The 20757-nt window shown below is 45.4% G+C and overlaps 1 protein-coding gene across 4 annotated transcripts in view; it reads right to left on the bottom strand.

Annotated features, from left to right (window-relative positions):
- SMOC1 (SPARC related modular calcium binding 1) overlaps positions 1–20210 on the bottom strand; it is a 145814-nt gene extending 125604 nt beyond the window's left edge. For 3 of the 4 annotated variants that reach the window (XM_058655506.1, XM_058655507.1, XM_058655505.1), the window contains exon 1: positions 19814–20210. In XM_058655506.1, coding sequence (XP_058511489.1) covers positions 19814–19912 — 99 coding nt within the window. In that variant the 5' untranslated portion in view covers positions 19913–20210. The remainder of the gene's footprint in view (positions 1–19813) is intronic. The other variant, XM_004584438.3, reaches the window with a different exon arrangement.
- Positions 20211–20757: the final 547 nt, after the last annotated feature.

Raw genomic sequence — 20757 nt, forward strand, 5'->3', positions numbered from 1 at the left:
CAGATGTCAGAGAAATCTTCCATTTTGGAAACAGAGACACATGCATTCAGGTGAGATGCACAAATGTGAGCAAGAAGAAGAAACTTCCACCAAGAAGAAACTTCACCCATGTGCACACTTAGCCAGAAAAGCTCTATAGGAAGCAGCTGGTGTCTACAATTCAGTTTTACTTATTGCAGTTGGTACGTGGCTTTTTGTTTGCAGTCACTTGTGTTACTCCCTCCAGCAAGTTCCAGGTCTGGGCCCTTATCCTTTATCCAGAAGGGGGCATATATTGACTGACCAACCCTGGATCATACATTTTCTTTGAGATTGGGAGGTAGAATCAATTTATTTAAATGATGAGGACTAGAATGAGAGAATGGTAGTCTCCAACAGAAAGTTGAAATTCTGTTGCCAGAAAAGGAAGAATATATAATAGCCAGATCAAAACAACAGATGTTTCCTGCAATAGACCTCTCAAGATGGTGACAGGGAAAACAGCCATCACAGAAGGCCCTAAATTTCTCTCTGCCAATATATCATGCAACTTTACCAACTGACAAGTCCTGGTTTCCCAGCAGGGTGGTGTGTGTACCACTGAATAGCTTGTTGTGCATCTGAAGAACAAAGACACAGGACAAAGCCTTTTGCAACATAGGCTTGCACAATTCTTCCGTCTGGAAAAAGACATCCTTTCCCAGACATTTGTCAAATCACTCCCTAAGATGCCCTACCCTCAAAGAAATCAAAATGCTTTGTCTATTAACTTGGTAGTTTTTCAGGATCAGATGTTAACACAACTTCCTCCTTGCCTCCCACAGTCCCACATAGGCCAACTCATAAAATCTTGGAAGCAGCTGGTTCAACACATCATGAAAGCTAGGGGCAACAGTGAGGATATGCACATTAGTAAATTAGTAACTCCCGGATCACTCTAGAAACTTTCATCACCAAAAATATTTACAGCAGATCATGCAAAAAGTCAACCCTCAGCAACAAGTGAATGAATGAAACAATCAAAGCAGGAACAAATGAGTTAAGAAATGAACTAATATATTCCTCCCAATTACAGCAGCGCTTCAAGCCAAAGATCCATAGATCCTGAATCAACAAGTGGAGGGAAGGTATGTTAACAATCCAACCTATCCATCTCTTAGGAACCACTCAGACCACCAGTTTATGCTGTAGCACTCTTCTTCATTTCCCTGGACATCTCCCAAACGTGGGTCAAGAGACTAAGAAGGGAAATTTCTTATTTTAAATCTCACCCCATTGTATAGCAGTTGCATGTGGCCCTGGAGACTCTGTCTTCCATGGAACTGGGCATCATTCTTTCAGAACTGCAGTTGTGCAACTAAGATTCCCAATTTCAAGTCAGGATAGGAATAGCTCCAACCCAAAAGCAAGATCTTCCTCTAATGCTCACCCATATGTACACCATCTGGGAGGGTGGAAGCCAGAGATTTCAGGTGGTTCTCTTCCAAGGAAGCTTGTCTTGGCATATATAAGGAGCTACTGGCAAAAGCAAATAGAACTTGGAGCCATTCATGTTTTTTTAAGTCACAGCTGCATAGGTCATGGGTCCCAGTTCTTGCCTGATTTTATTCCATTCTACAGTTGTAGCCTAAAGAAGCAGTCTTAGGATATGAATCAGAATCACCTGCAACACTTCTCTGAAATAACGGTTGCCTGGGACTTGTTATCATCTCAGATCAGTTAGACTATATTTTAGGAAATATACTCACTAAAAAATACGTGTCTATAGGGTATTACAAGATTCCTAATGGCAATGTTTCATTAGAGAAGAATCCAAGGTTTTGCTAATGATGTCCAGTTTCGAACTGGTGTGACTACAGGTTCCATGGTTACACAGCTGGCCCCTGTGGTATGTGTCATGACTCTAATCAGCTGTGGTGAACAGAAGATAGGGAACCACACTTCACAGGGATGAACAGTAAACAGTGATTCAGCACTGGGGAACATCTAGTTGTTGGACATTTTCATAATTAACCCAAGAGGAATGCATTTTAGCACTGGGGATAGGCAAGAATGTTTGTTTTCTTGATGCCTTCCATCCCATTCTTACAATACAAGTAATACTTATCACCCAGGGTATCTCAGGTCAGTGAATACCTGCGTACCTTGGAATTCTCCTTTGTAAGTGGGGATAGCAATGTCTTCTTCAGAAGGTTATCACAAGGTATTGAAAAGTTTCCATAACCACCACCAAACACTCTCTTTGTAACTACTTAGGGTGAGTGCTGAGCACCTACAAAACTTGGAAGGCTCCCTCCATCCTAACGAAGAAGTACTACAAACGACCTGAAAATCAACAGTTCTTCTCAGATCTATCAGAGAAGTGAAGTAGCAGGGCACATCACTGTCCCCAGTATTAGAAAGACAGACAGGCAGGTACAGAGACTCACAATGTTCTCAGATCCAATGTGGCAGGAAACTCTACAAAGTGGTGCCTGAACCTAGTTAGGTAAGAAAACTGGAACTTGTAACAGATGACTTGATGCATGCTCAGGATGGACAAGTCTGAGAGATAAAAACTCCAGGAGGATCTGATCTTGCTTCAAAAGATGAGCACATTCTACGACTCTTACCTCCAGGAGCCCAACCAAGTGAACATCAGAGAAACGTCCCCTTGTGCTTCAGCAAGGAGACGGGAAAAGCAGTCATTTTAAAACACCACCAGAACCTGTGTTCTTCATAAGGCTGCCCTCAGACAGACTACTTTACCCTAAAGTGCTGGAGTTTTGTCAGAGCCGAACCTACCTGAAGGAAAGGTAGTGTCCAACTCTAGGCCACACTTGCCTTCCTGTCCCACTTAAGTGGGAAAACACGGAGATGCACTTGTGAAGTCACAGGGTCCAGCCTTACCAAAAGACCAAGATCTAACTTTATGACTACAGAGTGCTTTCCTCCTGATGAATCTTACCCTGAACATCACCAAAGTCCCATCTACCAAAATTCCTTTCACCCAACAAAATATTCCAGTTTTCAACCAAAAATTACAAGACATACTAAAAGGAAAAAAAAAAAGAATTTCAACAGACAGCACAAGTATCAGAACTAGACACAACAGAAATGGCAGAAATTTTGAAAGTGTTTCTGGGAATTGTTTTAAACTATTTTTAATATGTTAACAGCTCTAAAGGAAAAATAGTCAATAGGTAAGGATGAATGGATAGTGTAAGCAGAGACATGGAAATTCCAAGAAGGAATGGAAAAAAAAGTACCAGAGGTCAAAAACACTATAATAGAAATGAAGAATGCCTTGGATGATCTCATTAGTAGCCTGAACATAACAGAGAAAAATATTTCTGCACTTGAGAATATGTCAGCAGAAACTTCCAGAATTGTAGGGTAGAGGACAGCACTGTGGCATACCAGGTTTGGTTGTCATTGGTCATGTCAGCACCCCATTTGGACTCCAGTTCACATCTGTGCTTCTCCATTTAAAATCCAGATCCCCACTGGTATGCCTGGAAAGGCAGAGGAGATTGGCCCAAGTAATTGGGCCCCTGCACCAGTGTGGGAGATCTAAGGAGGCTCCTGAATCCTTGCTTTGGCCTGGCCCAGCACAGCTGTTTGGGATCATCTGGCGAGTGAACCAGTAGTTGGAATATTCTCTTAATATCTCTCTCTTTCTCTCTCTCTTTCCTTCTTGTCTACAGATGTGACTTTCAAATAAATTAAAATAAAATTTTATTTTAAAAATAAAAAAGAACTGAAGAGCAAAGAGAAACAAATGGAAAAGCAAAAGAGGGAAGAGGCAGGACAGAATTTCCAAGAACTTTGATACAGCTGAAAAGGGTATCTTAGATACAAAATGCAAATATTAGATGAAGAAGAAAGAAAGAATAGAAATATTTTAAGCACTAGTTGAAAATTTTCCCAGATTTTTGTTGGTTATAAAACCACAGATCTGTGAAGTTCAGAGAATATCAAGCAATATAAATGGTTTCTAATAAAAGAAAATCACCAGCCCAGTTATATTCAAACTTTAGAAAAATCAAAGATAAAGACAAAATCTTGAAAAAAGTGAAAGAAAGGAAAACACCTTTCCCAAAGAAGAGCAAAGATAAGAAGTACGTCCAACTTTATCTCAGGAATTATGCAAGTCAACAGAATGTCAGTGTTGTGGTACAGTGGGTTAACACCAGAATCCCATTTGGGAGTTCTGGTTCACGTCCCAAGGGCTCCACTCCTAATGCACCTGAAAGGCAGCAGTAGATGGTTCACGTACCTGGTTCCTGTTGTCCTTATGGGAGACCTGGACAGAGTTCCAGACTCCTGACTGTGGCCTAGCCCACCCATGACTGCTGTGGTCATTTAGGGAGCAAGCCAGTGGATGGAAGCACGCTCTCTCTCTCTTTCCCTCTCTCCCTTTCCCTCTTTTCTCCCTCCCTCTCTGACCATCTGCCTTTCAAATAAATACAAATAAATCTTTTTTAAAAAAATCTAATGAAATACTCAAATTGTTGGGGAAATGAAATACCAATCTAGAATTATTTATTCCACAGAATTAGCCTTAAAAAATAAAGGACAAATAGACTTTTTCAAACAAACAAAAACAGGAAATTAGTTGTCAGCAGACCTCCCTTGAAAGAAGTGTTTTGGAAAAAAAAAGTCTTTCATGGAGAAAGAATTGATACAGATCAAAAACTCAGTTCTGCATTAAGAAAGAAGAGCATCAGAAAAAGAATAAGTGAATATAAAATTTAAACTCTTATTTCTTATTCCTGATTGGGCTAACAGACCACAGTTCGTCTAAACTAATCATGGTAACAAGGTATTCAACAGCTGTGATGTGAAATAAATGACAGTAATAATACAGGGGAGAAATTAGGAATACTTAGCTGTATTGCCAAGCACCTGCATTCTACTCAAAGTGGAATGGTGTCCATTGAAAGTAAAGCTGGATTAATTGTAAATGCCTAATGCAAACTCTAGGACAACCTTTTTATTTGACTTTCTTAATTTTTTGAGACAGAAAAGCTGCCATCTGCTGGCTCAGTTCCCAAATGTTGACAACAGACAGGACTAAAGCTGAGATACAGCAACTCAATCTAGGCTTTCCAGGTGAGCTGCTGAAATATCAACACTGCTTCCCAGGATCTGCCCTGGAATGAAGCTGAAGCCAGGAGCTGGAACCATATGAAACCCAGACAGTCCAATGTGGGAAGCAGGCACCATAACAGCTAGGCTAGCCCCTGCTCCCTAGGACAGCCACTTTAAAGAGAATAAAGGCAGAAGTATAACTGACATGCTGAGAAAGAGGACAGAATCATATATAATGATCATTTAAAGGCGCAAAAGGCAGGGAAAAGTGGAAGACAAAAACAAGAACCAACACAATATATGAAAAACACTAACAAATACGGCAGATACTAATTGAATTGCCACACTCGTAACCTTATATGTCAAAGATCCAAACACATCGATCAGGTTTTTAGAAGGAAATGAAAGCGTGGATACCTGGCAGGACCACCTTCTCTGGAAACATACCTCCAGAAGGTCATGCTAGCAGCAAAGAATCTACAAGTCCTACAAGTCCCAGGTCATGCTGACATGGCAGCCAGGGAGATGCGACACTGGCACACCACAGCCCCTGCTGCTATGCACTTTCAGCACCAAGAAAGGGAAGGCTGACGCACCATGAGAGCAAGAGCAAGAGGAGGGCTAGAAGAGCCAGGCCCTGCTCCTGCAGCTCCGTAGAGCTGAAAAGATGCTGGCAATCACTGGGCTGACCCTCAAGCCCAGAAGTGACAGACACTCCCACTTTGCCCCCAGTGATCAAACTGCTTCTTGCGGTATCTTCTTCTCTAAAGATTTCTTTTCTTCATTTGAAAGGCAGAGAGGGAGAGAGAGCTCTTTCATCCTCTGGTTCACTCCTAGTGGTTGAATGGCCGCAACAGCCAAGGCTGGGCCAAGGTCAATAGCCAAGAAATTAGAACTCCAGCTGGATCTCCTCCATTGGGAGGCATCTTCTGCTGCTTTCCCAGGAACATTTACAGGGAGCTGGCTTGGAAGCAGACCATCAAAGACTCCAACTGATACTCTGATACGGGATGCTGGCATCAGAGGCGGCAGCTTAACTCACTGTGTCCCAACCACGGCCCTGTTTTCTTACAGTCTTGCAGTAATGACAAGGTGATAAGGACAACTCAAACTTTCTGCAGAATCAGAAACGCAGAAAATAATCCACCACACCAGGAAAAGAAGAAATGAAGGACTTTAGGGAAAAACAGAGAGTATAGCTGCCACAGGGAATAGACCAAGCATGTCACATTAGGAAAGGAAGGAAGGGAACTTGATTTGTTGCACATAAATAAGAGAAAGAAAGCAAGCTTCCACTACTGTACTCAGAACTCCAACCATGGAGGAAATTGCAGATTCCATAGTCTGACCATGGAATGCATGTGCCAGAGCTGGGCCTCCTCAGTGGTTTAGACAGAGCAGTGGACAGCATATCCAGGTGCACATGGAGGATATGGCAGTACATTGGAGCCTGCAGAGGACACCTGGTACTATAACAGGAGATAGAGGACAGAACAAATTGATCAACTATGCCAGCCAAGAGTTGGCAGTGAATACCTGGGCAAATGGGGACTCTAAGGTGGACTATGTCAGCCAGTGATTGGAGTGGCAAGAATGGCAGCAATACAGAACTGTTGAACTATCAAAACCACTTGAGCAGGATCCTCAGAGCATGCCCCACATCGGGGACCCTGGGATGGTTGGAGGCTGGGTGTGGCTTCTCCCCTTAACTCACCCCTCCCCCCCCCCAGATACAGGAAGGAAAAAAAGAGAATGTCAAAACAATGATCTCTCCCACTTTCATCTGGCCCTTGGTCCTTCACACCCTAATCAATTATGTAAAAATTATCAAAAACACAATTTATACAAAAGAAAAAGGGAGCTTCCTTTTCAGCAAAAACAAATAACACCACAGATGACAAATCTACATATTGACTGCTTTTTCAAAGCTTCCATTCCAAGGGAGGGGGACACTAGGAGCAACAAAAACTTTGGGTTTTCCATGTGAACTTCTCACGTTGTCTAGCTATATCTGTTATGAATGGTTAACATTTACGAAGCATCCTGCCAGTATTTCATTGAAACGCTGCAAGGAGCTAAGCAGGAGCTTGCACTTACAAATGAGGAAACTGAATCTTAGAGCTTGGTTCATTTGCTCGAGAACACACAGCCTGAAAGCAGAATGTTATGACCTAATGGCACACCTTGCTGGTCCCAAACCACATAAGTGACAGGATTTCTCCCCTGGCACCCAGCAACAAGATGAGAAGTCATTTCATCCCCCACGTAGACACAGCTTGAAGACACAAACTGGGAAGCATCAGCTGATGGGACAGAGGCTTCATATCCAGCCTGCTTCTAAACCTCCGCCTCGATGGGGCACCGGGAGAGGGCTCCTGCTCCTCAAAGCCAGGGAGAAGACAAGAATGGAAACGAAGTCACTGCCAAAAAAGCAAGGAGGATGTGGCCACAGCATGCAGCCCTGGGTGCAGCAGACACCACGCAAGAAAAACAGGATTCCCACTTCCGCTTCAAGGGGGCTCTAGATTTTGAAAAGCTTCCCAAATAAACCATTGTGCCAATCACCAGACATTTTCCCTCTGCCCCAGATTTGCTTGGGGCATGTCCATCCTGATCTCACTGCTATTAACAAGCACTGCAAGTCTGACATCAAGGCTCGCCTGTATTTCCTCAAACTGGGTCTCTGGCTACTTGTTTTATCTGCTCCATTTCATGCTTCCTAACTGAAACCCTCAGCAATTCCAGAAACCAGAACCTTGCCCCTTTTAGGGAAACAGGAATGCTATGAAATGCATTTATGGTCAGGTGACAAGGGTGGTGAAGATTCCACATGTTCTGAGGTTTTGGCCACACATCCCAACCACTGGAAATTGCTGAATTGGCCAAAGGCAACTCCGAAATACAATCTGCTACAAAAATTCAAGCTATTTCCTCCCCTTGGCTGGAATTCTACCACTTTTCCAAGTGTTCCAGGGCATCCTTGAAAGGAAAAGTCATGGACAGTGTGGAAGTCAGTTCAAAGTGTGTTATCTGCTTCTTGTCATATAAATTCCCAAGTGATATAAGCATGCCAAAAGTCACACACAAACTGACCTGTAGTTACACCTTAAAGGATCCTCAATCAGCACTAGAGAGTTAAACCAGCCCCCTCCCTCCCCACCCCTGGTGCTCTTACTACTTCCTCCAGCACACACAGTGGCTCCTGGTCCATGACCAGAGCTTCCCTTCTCAGCCCTGCTGTCACATACAACCCTTGCCCCCTTCTGCACCCCTCTGTGACGATGTCAGAAACAAGGAAGAAACATGACAGCAATCCCACAAAAAATTTGGAAGTCCTTTCAGCACAGCTTGTTACTCGTTTAAAAATCAGTGAGTTATCAGGTGCAACAATGAGCGTCACACACACCAACTCCTATGAAAATAATCACCAAAAAATACACCAAATCTACATCTGAGTAAGACTTTCATTTTCCAAAATATAGCAAGGACAGAGAAATGTGATACAAAACATCAGAGAAATGGAAGCAGCAAAATGTTGTACAGAAAACCCCAAAACAACCTCTTTATTCAAAAAGCAGAATTCAAAGCGAAAACGTGGTAAAGGGACAATCTGTGGATTAAGCATCAGATCAACCAAGTACAATGTGTAAACCTTACTTGTGTCTTGAGTAAAACCAACATAAAAGCATGTCTAAGAGTCAACCAGAAAGACAAACCAGAATGTTGGATGAGAAGCTAATGACAGATTAAATAATCAGCAGTAGTATTTGTTGGTTATGATTTGGCATTATGGTTTTAAAAAACTGAATCACACCTAAACCTCCAGAGCTCCTTGACTGAAGATGAGCCCGATAACCACATCATGAGTTGAAAATATCATGAAGTGGAAAATCCATTTCATTCACTTTACCTACTGAACATCACAGTTTAGAACGCAGTGGGTTAAAACATGATTGCATCTCCCTGCCATGATAGGGTGGCTCATAGGGAGTCACAGCCCTGCAGAAGGTCAAAATTCACCTTTTGACTATGAAGACAGGCATTTGGCAAAGTCAGAAAGAGACCAATTGAGACAACCAATTGGATCATGAGTTTGAATCCTGTTCTGCTCCAGATTCCTGCTTTCTGCTGGGAATCAAGCTGCCTTGGAGAGGGCAGGTGATAGCTCCAGGCACTGGATCCCAACTTTCATGTGGAAGACTTAGATTGCAATTCCAGCTCATAGCGTCAACTGGGCCCAATTCTGGTCCCTACAGACTTTTGGCAAGTAAACTAGTGGTTGGAAGCTCTGTCTCTGTTTCTTAAATTCATAAATAAAGGTATACGTTTAAAAAGAAACACAAAATCCATTGTGTGGTTTCTACCTGATACAGTTCACTTTTATAATACCACAAAGTTGAAGCCATCCTATGTCAGGTGCCACCTGCATAGAGAAATGTTTCTAAATGATAAATTGCAGTGTCAGATTTGCTTCAAAACACTTTGAGCAGGGGTATAGGGAGATGACGTAAAAAACAACACTGGCCATGACTGGGAGAGTTCCACTGAATTTATTAGACTATTCTTTTTAACATATATTTAAAACTTCTCATAATTTTAAAGTTTTTAAATGGATGGTAAGAACCCAAAGGTGAAGAAACTCTGTAATTCTTTCCCTACATTCCAGTGTCATTCCAATGTAGCCTGCTTACCAAGCAACATTTGCAGCATTAACTTCCCCAAGTAATTACCTTCACAGACTAGTTCCAGTTGATACATCTTTGCAAATATTATTGAAAATTTGTGAAACACAGGACAAGCACTCTCTCCATAGAGGGACATTAAGTTTAGCTCACAGAAGATAGTCTATAAACTCACAGCAAACATCTGCTCTTGATCTGTGTTTGTTGTAAATTGGGCAACCCAAGGCTACAAAAACAGCCACCCTAATTTCCATAATTTTCACAGGGGAAGGCATCTCTCAGCCTGACAGTAGAGCTAAAAACCATAATAATTGCTTAGCTACATAAAGATGTGTAAGTTCAGTAGATTAAAACCATTGTCTTTGCATACAACATACTGAGAAAGATATCAGCCAGACCTAATGGGAAAACAAACTAATATCTTCAGAATTACTTCAAAAGAATGATACCATTTCCCCTATTTTTAGCATAGGCAGGAGTCCTGGGTAGATAATTCACAGAAGAAAATGAACTAAGGTAGGCTTTCTGAATATGATGGAGGATTCTTCTTTAAATTTGAAATCTAAATAAACAGTGACCAAATGGATCATACAAAAAGGTTTGTTGTTGTTCATCCAAAATTCTAATTTAACTGGCAATCCTGAATTTCTATTTTCTTATTCAGAAAACTCTAAACCTGCAGCCAATAACTCAGAAAACGCTGCATATGATTCATAATCATCCAGGGAGGGCAGCCATGGGGACAAAGCAGAGGCCTGGACAGGGAGAGGGCCACATGCCGGCACAGCCCGGGTTGGGTGACTGGAGGAGCAGCTGCACCCAACTCGGAGCTCAGGGGAGAAGGTGTGGTCTCAATGTGTCAGAAGGACAGGAAGCAGTGGCCAGCAGGTGTGGCGCAGGGAAAAGGGGTTGCAAACTTTGCAGAATGCCCTTGAGCATGTCCTGGGAAACAGAAAGGCATGCTGAGCAGAGAATCCTTCCCACAAGCATAGTTTGGATGATTTGTCCTTAACAACTTCATTGCGATCATATGTTCACTCTTTCGTGGAAACTGTTAGATATTATTTAATATCCACCACCCAATTAAAAAAAATTACCAATCCAACCGAACCTTCTCTGTGTTCCTCCCACATGCTCCTCTCCCCCCTCACACTCTGCATAACCATGAACCTGGTTTTCTTTTTCTCATGTATTTTTACATTCGTTCGCCCTCCCCCAAACAATGTAGCTTTTATATATTTTAAACTTTTATATAGATAGTAATATAATGTATGTGTTCTTCTGCAGTTTCCTTTTTTTAACTCAATATTTCAATGATGAAGTCCATCCATGACAAATACAGCTAGTAATTTCCAGTCATATGGAATGTTCTATTTTAATATATCCTGACATAGTTCTGTTCGGTTGATGGACATTCAGCTAGTTTTCAGTATTTCACTGCTACCAAAAAATGTTGCTATGTATGTTCAAGTGCATCCCTCTAGGGTATACACTGGAGCAGAATTACAAGGTCAGAGAGTCTGGGCAGCTCCAACTATAATTCTACAAAGTGATTGCGCTAATTTATATTCCCACCAGCAGCAATAAATACATTTTTTACAGTTACGTCCTGCTGAGGTTAATTGAAAACGCTCCTCTAAAGCTGGTTGAGTTCAAAGTGTGCTAAAAATGAGTAGGAGGCCTGGTACTAATAGTTACTAGCCCTAAAGCCAGCCTGCCATGTGCAGAGGCCCACTGTGTCAGATGTAATCTGAATCCAGGGGTTACTCAGGAATCAGATTGGATTGAGACAGGTGTGTGTGTTTTGGGTGGGGGTGGTTACTCATTTTATTGAACATTTGTTTATTCCAAAGGCAGAGACAGACAGACAGAGACAGACAGAGATCTTCCATTCACTGGTTCACACCCCCAAGACACCAATGGTTTGTGCTAGTTCAGGCCAAAACTAGGAGTTAGGATGTTCATCCAGGTCTCAGAGACTCAAGCAATGGAGCCATCTTCTGCTGCTTTTCCAGATGCATTAGCAAGGCATTATTGTGGAAGCTGAGTATCTGGAATGCGAGTTGACACTCATATAGGATGCCAGTGTTCAATGATGGCTTAACACACTGGGCCATAATGCCAGCCCCTAATAATGCATGCTTACATCTTTATCATTTCCCTCTAATATTGTAAATAATCACTAAAATGCATCTCACAGGAATTGAATATCCACTTGATAGACAACCCAAACATACAACCTAACCACTTTTTCAAGAAATAAATCAACAAATGGAATCACAGATTCTGCCTTGCATTTTGCTTCTTTTCACTGTCCAATAGGCTTTACAAGGAAAGAAACCATCTCCATTTGTTGAAAATTCCGTTATTCCATAAACATTTACTAAGCACCTGCTCTTGGGCAAGACTCCATAAAGAAAATTAAACAACTTTGCCATTTAAAAGACTCCCATTCTAAAGGAAAGAAACTACCAGGTGCAGGTCATAATTATGCCCTGCCCTTATCAAGCACTTTCTAGAAGCCAAGTATTATACTAGATCCTCAAGGAATGTGGGAAGCAGAATAACAGCACCCACTCCCCAAAGACACTCAGGTTCTGGTCCCACCGATGCTATGTCACAAGGCAAGGAGGAACAAGGGTTGCTGGTGGAGTTAGAATCAGCTAGGGTGAAAACAAGGACTTTAGTGTGGATTCTGGATTTCCCTCAAGTGGGCCCAACATCATCACAAAGAAGCTTCACTGGGGAAGAGGGAGGCCACAGGTAGAGGCGGCAGCAGGAGAAAGATTTGGTCAGCCATTGCCAGCTTGGAAGGTGGAAGGAGGCCAAAGCCAAGGAATCTGGCATCACCCAGAAGCTGGAAGAGACAAGAAATCAGATTCTCCCATGAAGCCTCCAAAGGGTACCTCAGCCCCTGCTGATTCGCCAGCCCACCAAGACCCATGGCAGACTTGTGACCTCCAGAAACTTGTGTTGTTGAATTCATGACCATTTGTCACAGCAGCAATAGGAAGTTACTTCACTAGACATTATGCATCTTCCGCACCACCCTGGAACACAGGTGCTGTGACCTTCATTGCACAAATCAAGGAACCAAGAACTCAACAGTTCCGATTACGAACCCAGGCTCCCAGCGACAGATCCAGACTCAGACCTGAGTCAATCTGCCTCCATGCCTGAGCTGATGCTGCCCTGACTGGCTGAAACACAGAGCATCTACGGACACCTGGTTCTTCTACCTGGGGCACTATGTGAGTAGCACTGGAGCCTTTGGAGAGCTGGGCAAACTTTCCATGGACAGGCATTTAGTCTGGAGAAAAAGATACTCACATCCCATGTCAGAGTGCCTGGGTTCAATACCCAGCACTGTCTTCCTGCTAATATAGACTCTGGGAGACAGCACTGATGGGTCAAATTATTGGGTTCTGTCACCCACTTAGGAGAATTGGATTGAATTCTCAGCTCCTAGCTTCAGCCCTGGTCCAAGTCCACTTGTTATGGCCATTTGGTAATGAGCTAGTAGATGGGAGATGTGTATGTATGTGTGTCTCCTTCTCAAATACATAAGTAATTTAATTTTTAAAGGCTGTTAAAACCATTTTTAAAAACAGAGAGAGAGAGAGAGAAGAATCAGGGCATACTAAGTGGCTCAAAACAACTGAAACCTCGAGTTACTGGACGTCTCTATCAGCAGCAAGACTAGTGCAATCAGGCAGGATAGCCACTAGGCACATGTAGCTATTAACATTTATACTTAAATTAGTTAAAATTAGATAATTATTCAGTTCCCCAGGGACACCAACCACATTTCCAGTGTCTAATAGCTACATACGGCTAATATCAGACAATTTTTTTTATCTCTGCAAAAGGCACTCTTAGACAGTACTATGGAGACCAAGGCCCTTGCTGCCAGTGTTTTCCAGGTGGTCAGCAGCGCTGCATACCTGAAGCAATGTTTCATGCCCTTTAACAACACTCTCCTGCCTCACCCTCTCACGTACCGCCCACTTTTGTGTTTTCTCCCCAGGGGCTTTACAGAATTTTTCTAGAACTAGTGCACAATAAACATCCCCAGAAATCACTGAAAACTCCCACCACTGTTCTAGAGATACTTATCTAGTCCTAAAAGCAGCCATTCAGGCAAGAAGATTCAGTCTTTCTCTACTGTCACTACTTCAAAAAAACATCCCTTATCTACCAGAATGCCATCAGCCCTGCAGTGTAAGGGTCTTTATGGAGGAGAGGCAAAGCTGCTCCCATGTGTAGAGTATTTGAACATCTGACACCTTACCTCCTGGCACCCCCGGCACCTCACTCCGTCCTGGCCCTTCCACATGCAGGGAAAGGCTCTACTGGAACACGAGTGACCTTCCCTGCCTTATATCTCATTCTGGCTCAAAAAAAAAAAAAAAAAAAAAAAAAAAGAGGAGGCTGAAATTAACCAAGGCAATGGCCCAGAAGCATGCAGCTCTCCATCACTAACAAGCTAAGATGGTGGCCAAAGGTAAGATTATATTGTGTCCCAGTAGTTAAATTTAGAATGGTGTCTAATGCAGAGGAAAACCCAATTAGTTGCTAGGATGAGTTGAGCTGTCTTGGGGTCATAGCAGGGACAGTTGGAAGCATCCATGGAGATTTAATTCTCTCATCTCCTCCATGACTCCCTGCTGGTGCAGATCACACACTGTGTGCAGTGCTCAGCCTGTTTGGCAAGCTTCACAAGAAGCTTCGATTGATTTTTCACCAACCACTCAACCCTTGCCCTCTACTAAACAGCTCTAGAATGACAAACACAGAAGGAGGGGACCCCTCCCACGCCCCATCTGACATGCCCTGCTAGCAGTAGCCATGCCAGAACTTGGCTGCCTAGACAACAAATCTACATATGGTCTAGAGAGAAAGAGAGTCCTGGACCTGCTGAGCAGCGCCATGCACCACGCCCTCCCAGCCACCAGCACCTACACAGGCAGGTGACGGGAAGAGGTTGGAATGAAGTCGAGCATCTAACTAGAAAGGACCCCTCTCCACCATCACCTCTATCTCCCACTGGCAATTACAAAGAACTTACAACGCTCTTGAAAAGTGTATGAAAATGTGATTAAAAAGCCACCCATGGTTTTTGCATTTTGTATTTTGGGGGGCACCAAAAATAATTGATCTTCCAGAAACACTTTCATTAGGCTGTGTCCCTGAGACGAGCTAGTGGAGGTTTTGGCTCTTCAGGGATGAGATTCAGAAGCACAGACTTGGCCCCTCTGAGCCAGGCCGAGGGAAGATTGCAACTGCCAGCTCTGCTTCGCAAATGAGCCCTTGGGCCCATATCCTCCACAATCATGTCAGGCTCTGGCTGCTCTGGGTCTAACCAGCCGGGAACCAAAGCACAAGCCAATGATTGTTCCCCAGTAGGGCATTTTAGATAAGGCCACATGCACATCTGGGAAAGGTGGAGATGAAAGTAGGAGGAGGCAAAAGAAAAAAAAAAAAGAGTCCCAGACTTCTGGAGGTTTGGTTTGCTTGCCCTCAGGTGCGAAGAGTTGAATTAATCATAAACTTGGATTCATGACACACTCAAAGCTTCATGCAGAGACCCCTTCCATTGTGGTTTTCCCTTTTCCACACAAAAATGTAGAATATTGACACCACCTCACATTAGCCATGTGGTTTCCCAGCCAATTCCTCGCCCTGACTTCACCCGACTTCACGCTGCATCAGTGTCCATTGCTACCCTGCTTGGCTTACCCTATCTTTTATTGCAGCTACACATAAAAAAGGACTTTAAATTTGAAAACTTAAAGGATATGTCTACCTTGGGGCAACAAGTTTTTGCAAATCTATGCATCATTTTGTCATAATACTCATTTTCCATGAAATTTCTAGAGACTCTTTATACTCCCTAAAAAGCTCCTCTTGTTATTATTATCCATGAGTTTATAAAGATGTCACTTCGGGTACATTTATTTTACTGAATTTCACATTACCAAGATTCCTCTGGATTTTTGTGTAGCACTGTAGTTCACTCGTCCGTGATGGAATGGGGAGTAGATCTGTGACCCAAACCCAGGCTCTTCCACATGGGATGCATGTGTCCTGAGTGGTACCTTAACCACTCTGCAAAACACCCAGCCCCTTTTTGACTGCCTCTTCACTTGATCCCAAGACTCTTGTCTCCTCATCCTATCCTTCTTAGTTTTGTTTCTTGGCTGAACACGTGAATGACATAAGAAAAGAAGTGCCCCCAATGCAGAAGAAAAGTGTTTGGAAACACAGAGACACCAAGAAGAGCATCAACGCAGACACAGGGCCCAACGGGTTCCAGACCCTGGGGCAGACTACTCACACAGAAGGAAACACCACAGACACCACTTCACTTCTGGAAAATCTAAGATGCATAAGGAGACACAAGCAGAGCTAAGGCCCATCTCCCCATCCAATCTACCTCTCCTCTCCCAAACTCCTTGCCACCTCCACAGAAGCCCACCTTTAATCAAAGAATTAAACATGGATCAGCCCACTTGTAGGTAACTGGCTTCAAGTTTAAATGAGAGCAGGTGTCTAGGTCAGACATCCGAGGACACCAAGGCGACAGCACACTGGTGGACTTTCTCCTTACTCCATTTTCAAGGGGCCTGCAGGATTGCTCCTTTAATAGGAAGTGCTGGAGGGGCAGCCACTTACTAAGAAGATGAAGACATCAGCCTGATGTCAAGAGGCTCACTACAGATGGATGGGTTGAAGTCAGGACATGAAGTGATCAGAGCCAAAAGTGGTTCAAAGGTAAGAGTGAATCAAAAGTTGAAACAGGGCAGAAAGTTCTTAGAGGCCGATGTTGAAGCTAGGTTTTTAAAGGGTAAATCAAGTCCTGGAGAGGCAAGCCAACCATGAATATGCTTGAAAAAAGGGGGAAAAATGGTGTCTGACTCAGACCTCTTAACCATTCCATCTTCTTTCATTTGCCAAACTTCTCAGATGTCTCTCCTACTTCTAACTATACTAAGGCACCAAGAAAGTAGAGCCTGTGGATCACCGTTAAACATACACTATCTGTATTTCTTCTTCCCTTGCCCAAACACTAACAGAGTGCATCACTACTGGGTGCCAGGCCCTGTGAGTACAGGGAAGGATAACACAGGCATTGATTTCCTGCCCTCACCAGACTCTCTGACTTCCAGGGCCAATTCAGAACTGAACAAAGCCAGGAGGTTGATTTGGCCAAGCCAGATTTCACCAGCCTGGAAGACAGTCCCTACCCCTTACCATCTTCCAAGTCGCAAAAGGTTTTTTGACAAATTGTGTACAACTAAAGAAATGGCTGCCTCCTCAGTCATTGAAAGAATTCTGCCCAGTGTCCCAGGTAAGTCAAGTGGTTGTGTAGAGCCAAAAAACCCCAAAATCAGGTGTTTCCTATATAATAGCTTCCAATCTGATACTTGATAGCTGGCTTCCAGAGTCAAACAAATGTCAGGAATTTTATGAAGGAAGGCAGGAAGCAAAGAAGGAGGGCAAGGATTGAAGTCTAGGTCTCCAGGGAGCTCAATTAGTGAGGCAGATAAAGTTAAACTGAAAGGGCATGCTCTCAGTTTCCTAGGAAGCCAGCTGGAAAAGATGCCAATCCTTAAGCCTCCGTCACTCAAAAGATTAACAGAAGAGACCTGGGGGTACCCAAAGGGAACTCCGCCAGAAGCCAGATGTTTCTGTTCTCCCTATGACGCCACTGCTCTCAAGCCGGGGCCACCAAGAAGCCGTGGAAGAGAGCCAGAGCCTCTTGAGACAGGTTGAAATTCAAAGATCAACCTTTAGCCACGCAGATTTGAAAAATCAATTGTCCCTAACATTTTCTCCGCAGACACCCCCAATGCACCTGGTTTTGGCGTTTTCTCATTCAGCCATCTCTCCCTTCAACAGGAACGACAGCCCATATTGGAAGAACATCAGCAGCTGCCTGGAGGTGTGGAAAACATACAATCTTCAAATTCATGCCAGCTGGGGCCTGGCTCAATGGGCAATTCGAGCAGCTCACTTCCTCATCTGCAAGACAGCATTAGACTGACCCCCCCAACCCCACTTTGGGCACGAGAGATCACAGCCGAGACCCAGGCCAAATGCTCAACCTTGGCAGCACCTGGTGTTGCATAGAAATGCAGCCAGGTAGCCACAGACTCAAGCCAGGAACTTGCCCTTGGCTTTTGATAAGAAAGAGGAAAAAAAAAAGTGGTGTGTAAGAGAGACAAAGCGATCGCACAGAAAGAGATGTGGTTCATACGTAAATTGTGGTGTATGTGCTGTCACTTCCATCAAATCCACAAACTGAAGAAGCTGAAAGGAAACCTAACCCATGCCTCCACTTTCCCCTCAAGCCCCAAGCTACTCTTCCGGAGTTGCTTCCTCTGATTTGAGCAGCAGCGAAGAAGAGCCATCTGGCCTAAGACAGGAGCGAGACAAGCCCAGCTGCCAAGGAACCCCTGCCATTTGTCTCAGCATGGCTCTCCTTTCGGCCCTCCTGTGGGCGGTCATCCAGCTTTCAGCTGGGGTGCTCTGGTCTGCATCTCTGTCTTGGCTGTTCCTCATTATTGGAGGGAACACCGTGGCTTGCCTGACCTCAGACTTTAAGAGCTTCGAGACCTAATATCAAACCAAGCAGCTTCGTTTAAAAGGCATCCTCATCGGCATCCATAAAAGTCACTCCCAGAGCATTCCTTTTGAGGAACGCCTGCTGTCGAGGATTTACGACACACCCTGCATCTAATCGGCCGCACTTTAACTGTTGCTGTTGCACATCTGGTCATAAAAGCAAGGGCAGCCCAACACGGGGACAAACACTTTTCTTTCCTAAGTGGCTGCAAATCTGATCTCACAGTGATAGCACGGTTGGGGCGCAATCAGCCCAGCATCTGGGCAGTCATTAAGGTTCCGCCCACAGCCATAAAGATGACTCCGTGCCAAAAAGCTCTGAATAAAGAACCTGCAGAATGGACAGGTGGTAACGGGACTTGGATGAAAGATTTACAAGCCAGAAAGCATGAAACCGGCAGAGGAGCCTCCCCGCTGCCTTATTCACAAAGATATTGGCTACTTCACCTGGGGACTCACTCAGCCAGCGGAACAGCAAGCAAGCCGCTGACTGCCTGCACTGATGCTGTTTAAGATTAAGGCTGACCAAACGCACCAATAGGCAGATTAACAGTCCGTTTTTAAGGCAGCGAAATTATTTATTACAACGACTCGGGATTGAGTGGGTGGGGGAGATGATCCAGACCAGAAATGAGCACAATGTTGTCGGTTCCAGGAGATTTTACAATGCCCCGGACAGCCTGTCCTGTGCACAGAATTGGCACGATCCATGCCAACCAGACCAAGGTTCAACAAGTAATCCAACCGCCCAGAGCCGAGCCGGGGGAAGAGACCCTTGAAGAGCGTGTAGCCCTTCACCACCTCCCCCCACCCAACGTGTGTGTGTGTTCACACACACACACAGAGTTTCTCCACCTCTGCCCCTCCTCCAGGGCGGTGCGTGCCCAGCAGGAGGGAGCATTAAAATTATCTGCCGTAGGTTTTACAAGCAGCTATCGCTTTTTAAAACAACAACCACACAAGGTCCTTGTGTGGCTCGCGGGTAACCTAAAACTCTCCAGGCAGAGCTGCCCACTCTCCCTCACCGCACCCCGCCCCATCAGCAGTCGCCGCTGCCTGCCAAGAACGCCAGCGCGCAGGGTCGGGCGCAGCGGGAGAACCCAGGCAAACCGTCCCGGAGCGGGGGGCGGCGAGCTTCTTCCGCGAGCTGAAGGCGCCTCCGAGGGTCTCAGAGCAATATGCCATGGGAGCAGACACTGGGAAACAGAACCCCACCGGTGACAGTCCCGAGCTGGGATGGGGGCAGACAATGGGAGAACGTTCAGCAACTTTGCGAAGTTTACGGCGGGGAGCCGGGAGGAGGGGGCAAGAGAAAGGAGTGGGAGATGAAGTCTGACAAGTCCCTGCTCCCACCCCGTGTTCCTTCAGACGACAAAAGGCAAAGCGACCTAGTGTCCTCCTTGGGCAGGTGGGCGCGCGGCCCGAGGGCGGAGGTTGGGGGGCGCACTTACCCTGGGGCCGGTGGTGCGGTGGCCGCGGGCCGGGGACAGCTGCACCAAAAAGAGCAGCAAGTGGGGCGTGAGCAGGCGGACGCAGCGCGCGGGCAGCATGGTGCCAGCCGGACCGAGCCGGGCAGCCGGCAGCGGGCAGGGGTCGCGGGCTCGGCGGGGCGCACGCCGCGCCTGCCTTCCTGCCTGGGTGCGATCCGGGGACCCTGGCGGTGGCGGCGGCGGGGAGCAGGCAGAGATCCTGCGGTGAGTGCTCGCTGGGGCTGCGGCCGAAGGACTAGGGGATGAACCGCGGGGCAGACCAGAGGGGCCGGGTGCCGCGCGAGCGTGTGCTCGGTGCGCGGGTTTTGCTCCGTTCGGCCGGGCCGCGGCTGCAGCAGGTTGGATGCCGGAGCCCGGGCCATGGGAATTCCCGTTATAAACCCCCAGGAGGGGCGGGGCGGAGCCCGGCTGGCCTGATGGACGGGCCGAGAGGCCTGTAGCAGCCGAGCCTGTGGCAGGTGAAAGCCAATGGGAGAGAGGTTAGAGTGCTGGCTCGTAGTCACCCCCCAGCACCACCACCAAGTCGACACCAGTCGCTCAGCCCCAGAGGACTCCAGGAGAGACCAGGATAGAGTAAGTTTCTCTTGGCCCTTCTGTATAAGATGTCTGTATGAGGATGCCTTCGACCCACTAGAAGTCCCACCTGGCTAGAAATAAATGCCTCAAGCATTTACAGCTTCTAGCTCAAGTGCAGAGGTTGTCAGAGCAGCCCCGTGAGGGAACAGAGAAGTGCTCCTAGCCGCATCTTAAAGATGAAAAAGCCCACAGACGCTGAGAAACCCACTTCCTGCCGCATCAGCATCGCCAGGGGACCCATACTGGGTGGGGAGTGCAGAGGGGCAGTATTGACTCCTTTCCAAGAAGCTCCCTGCGAGAGTGACACCCTGAGCCTTACAACGGCTACC

This window comes from Ochotona princeps, chromosome 26, assembly GCF_030435755.1.
Source record: "Ochotona princeps isolate mOchPri1 chromosome 26, mOchPri1.hap1, whole genome shotgun sequence".
Lineage (NCBI taxonomy): Eukaryota > Metazoa > Chordata > Mammalia > Lagomorpha > Ochotonidae > Ochotona > Ochotona princeps.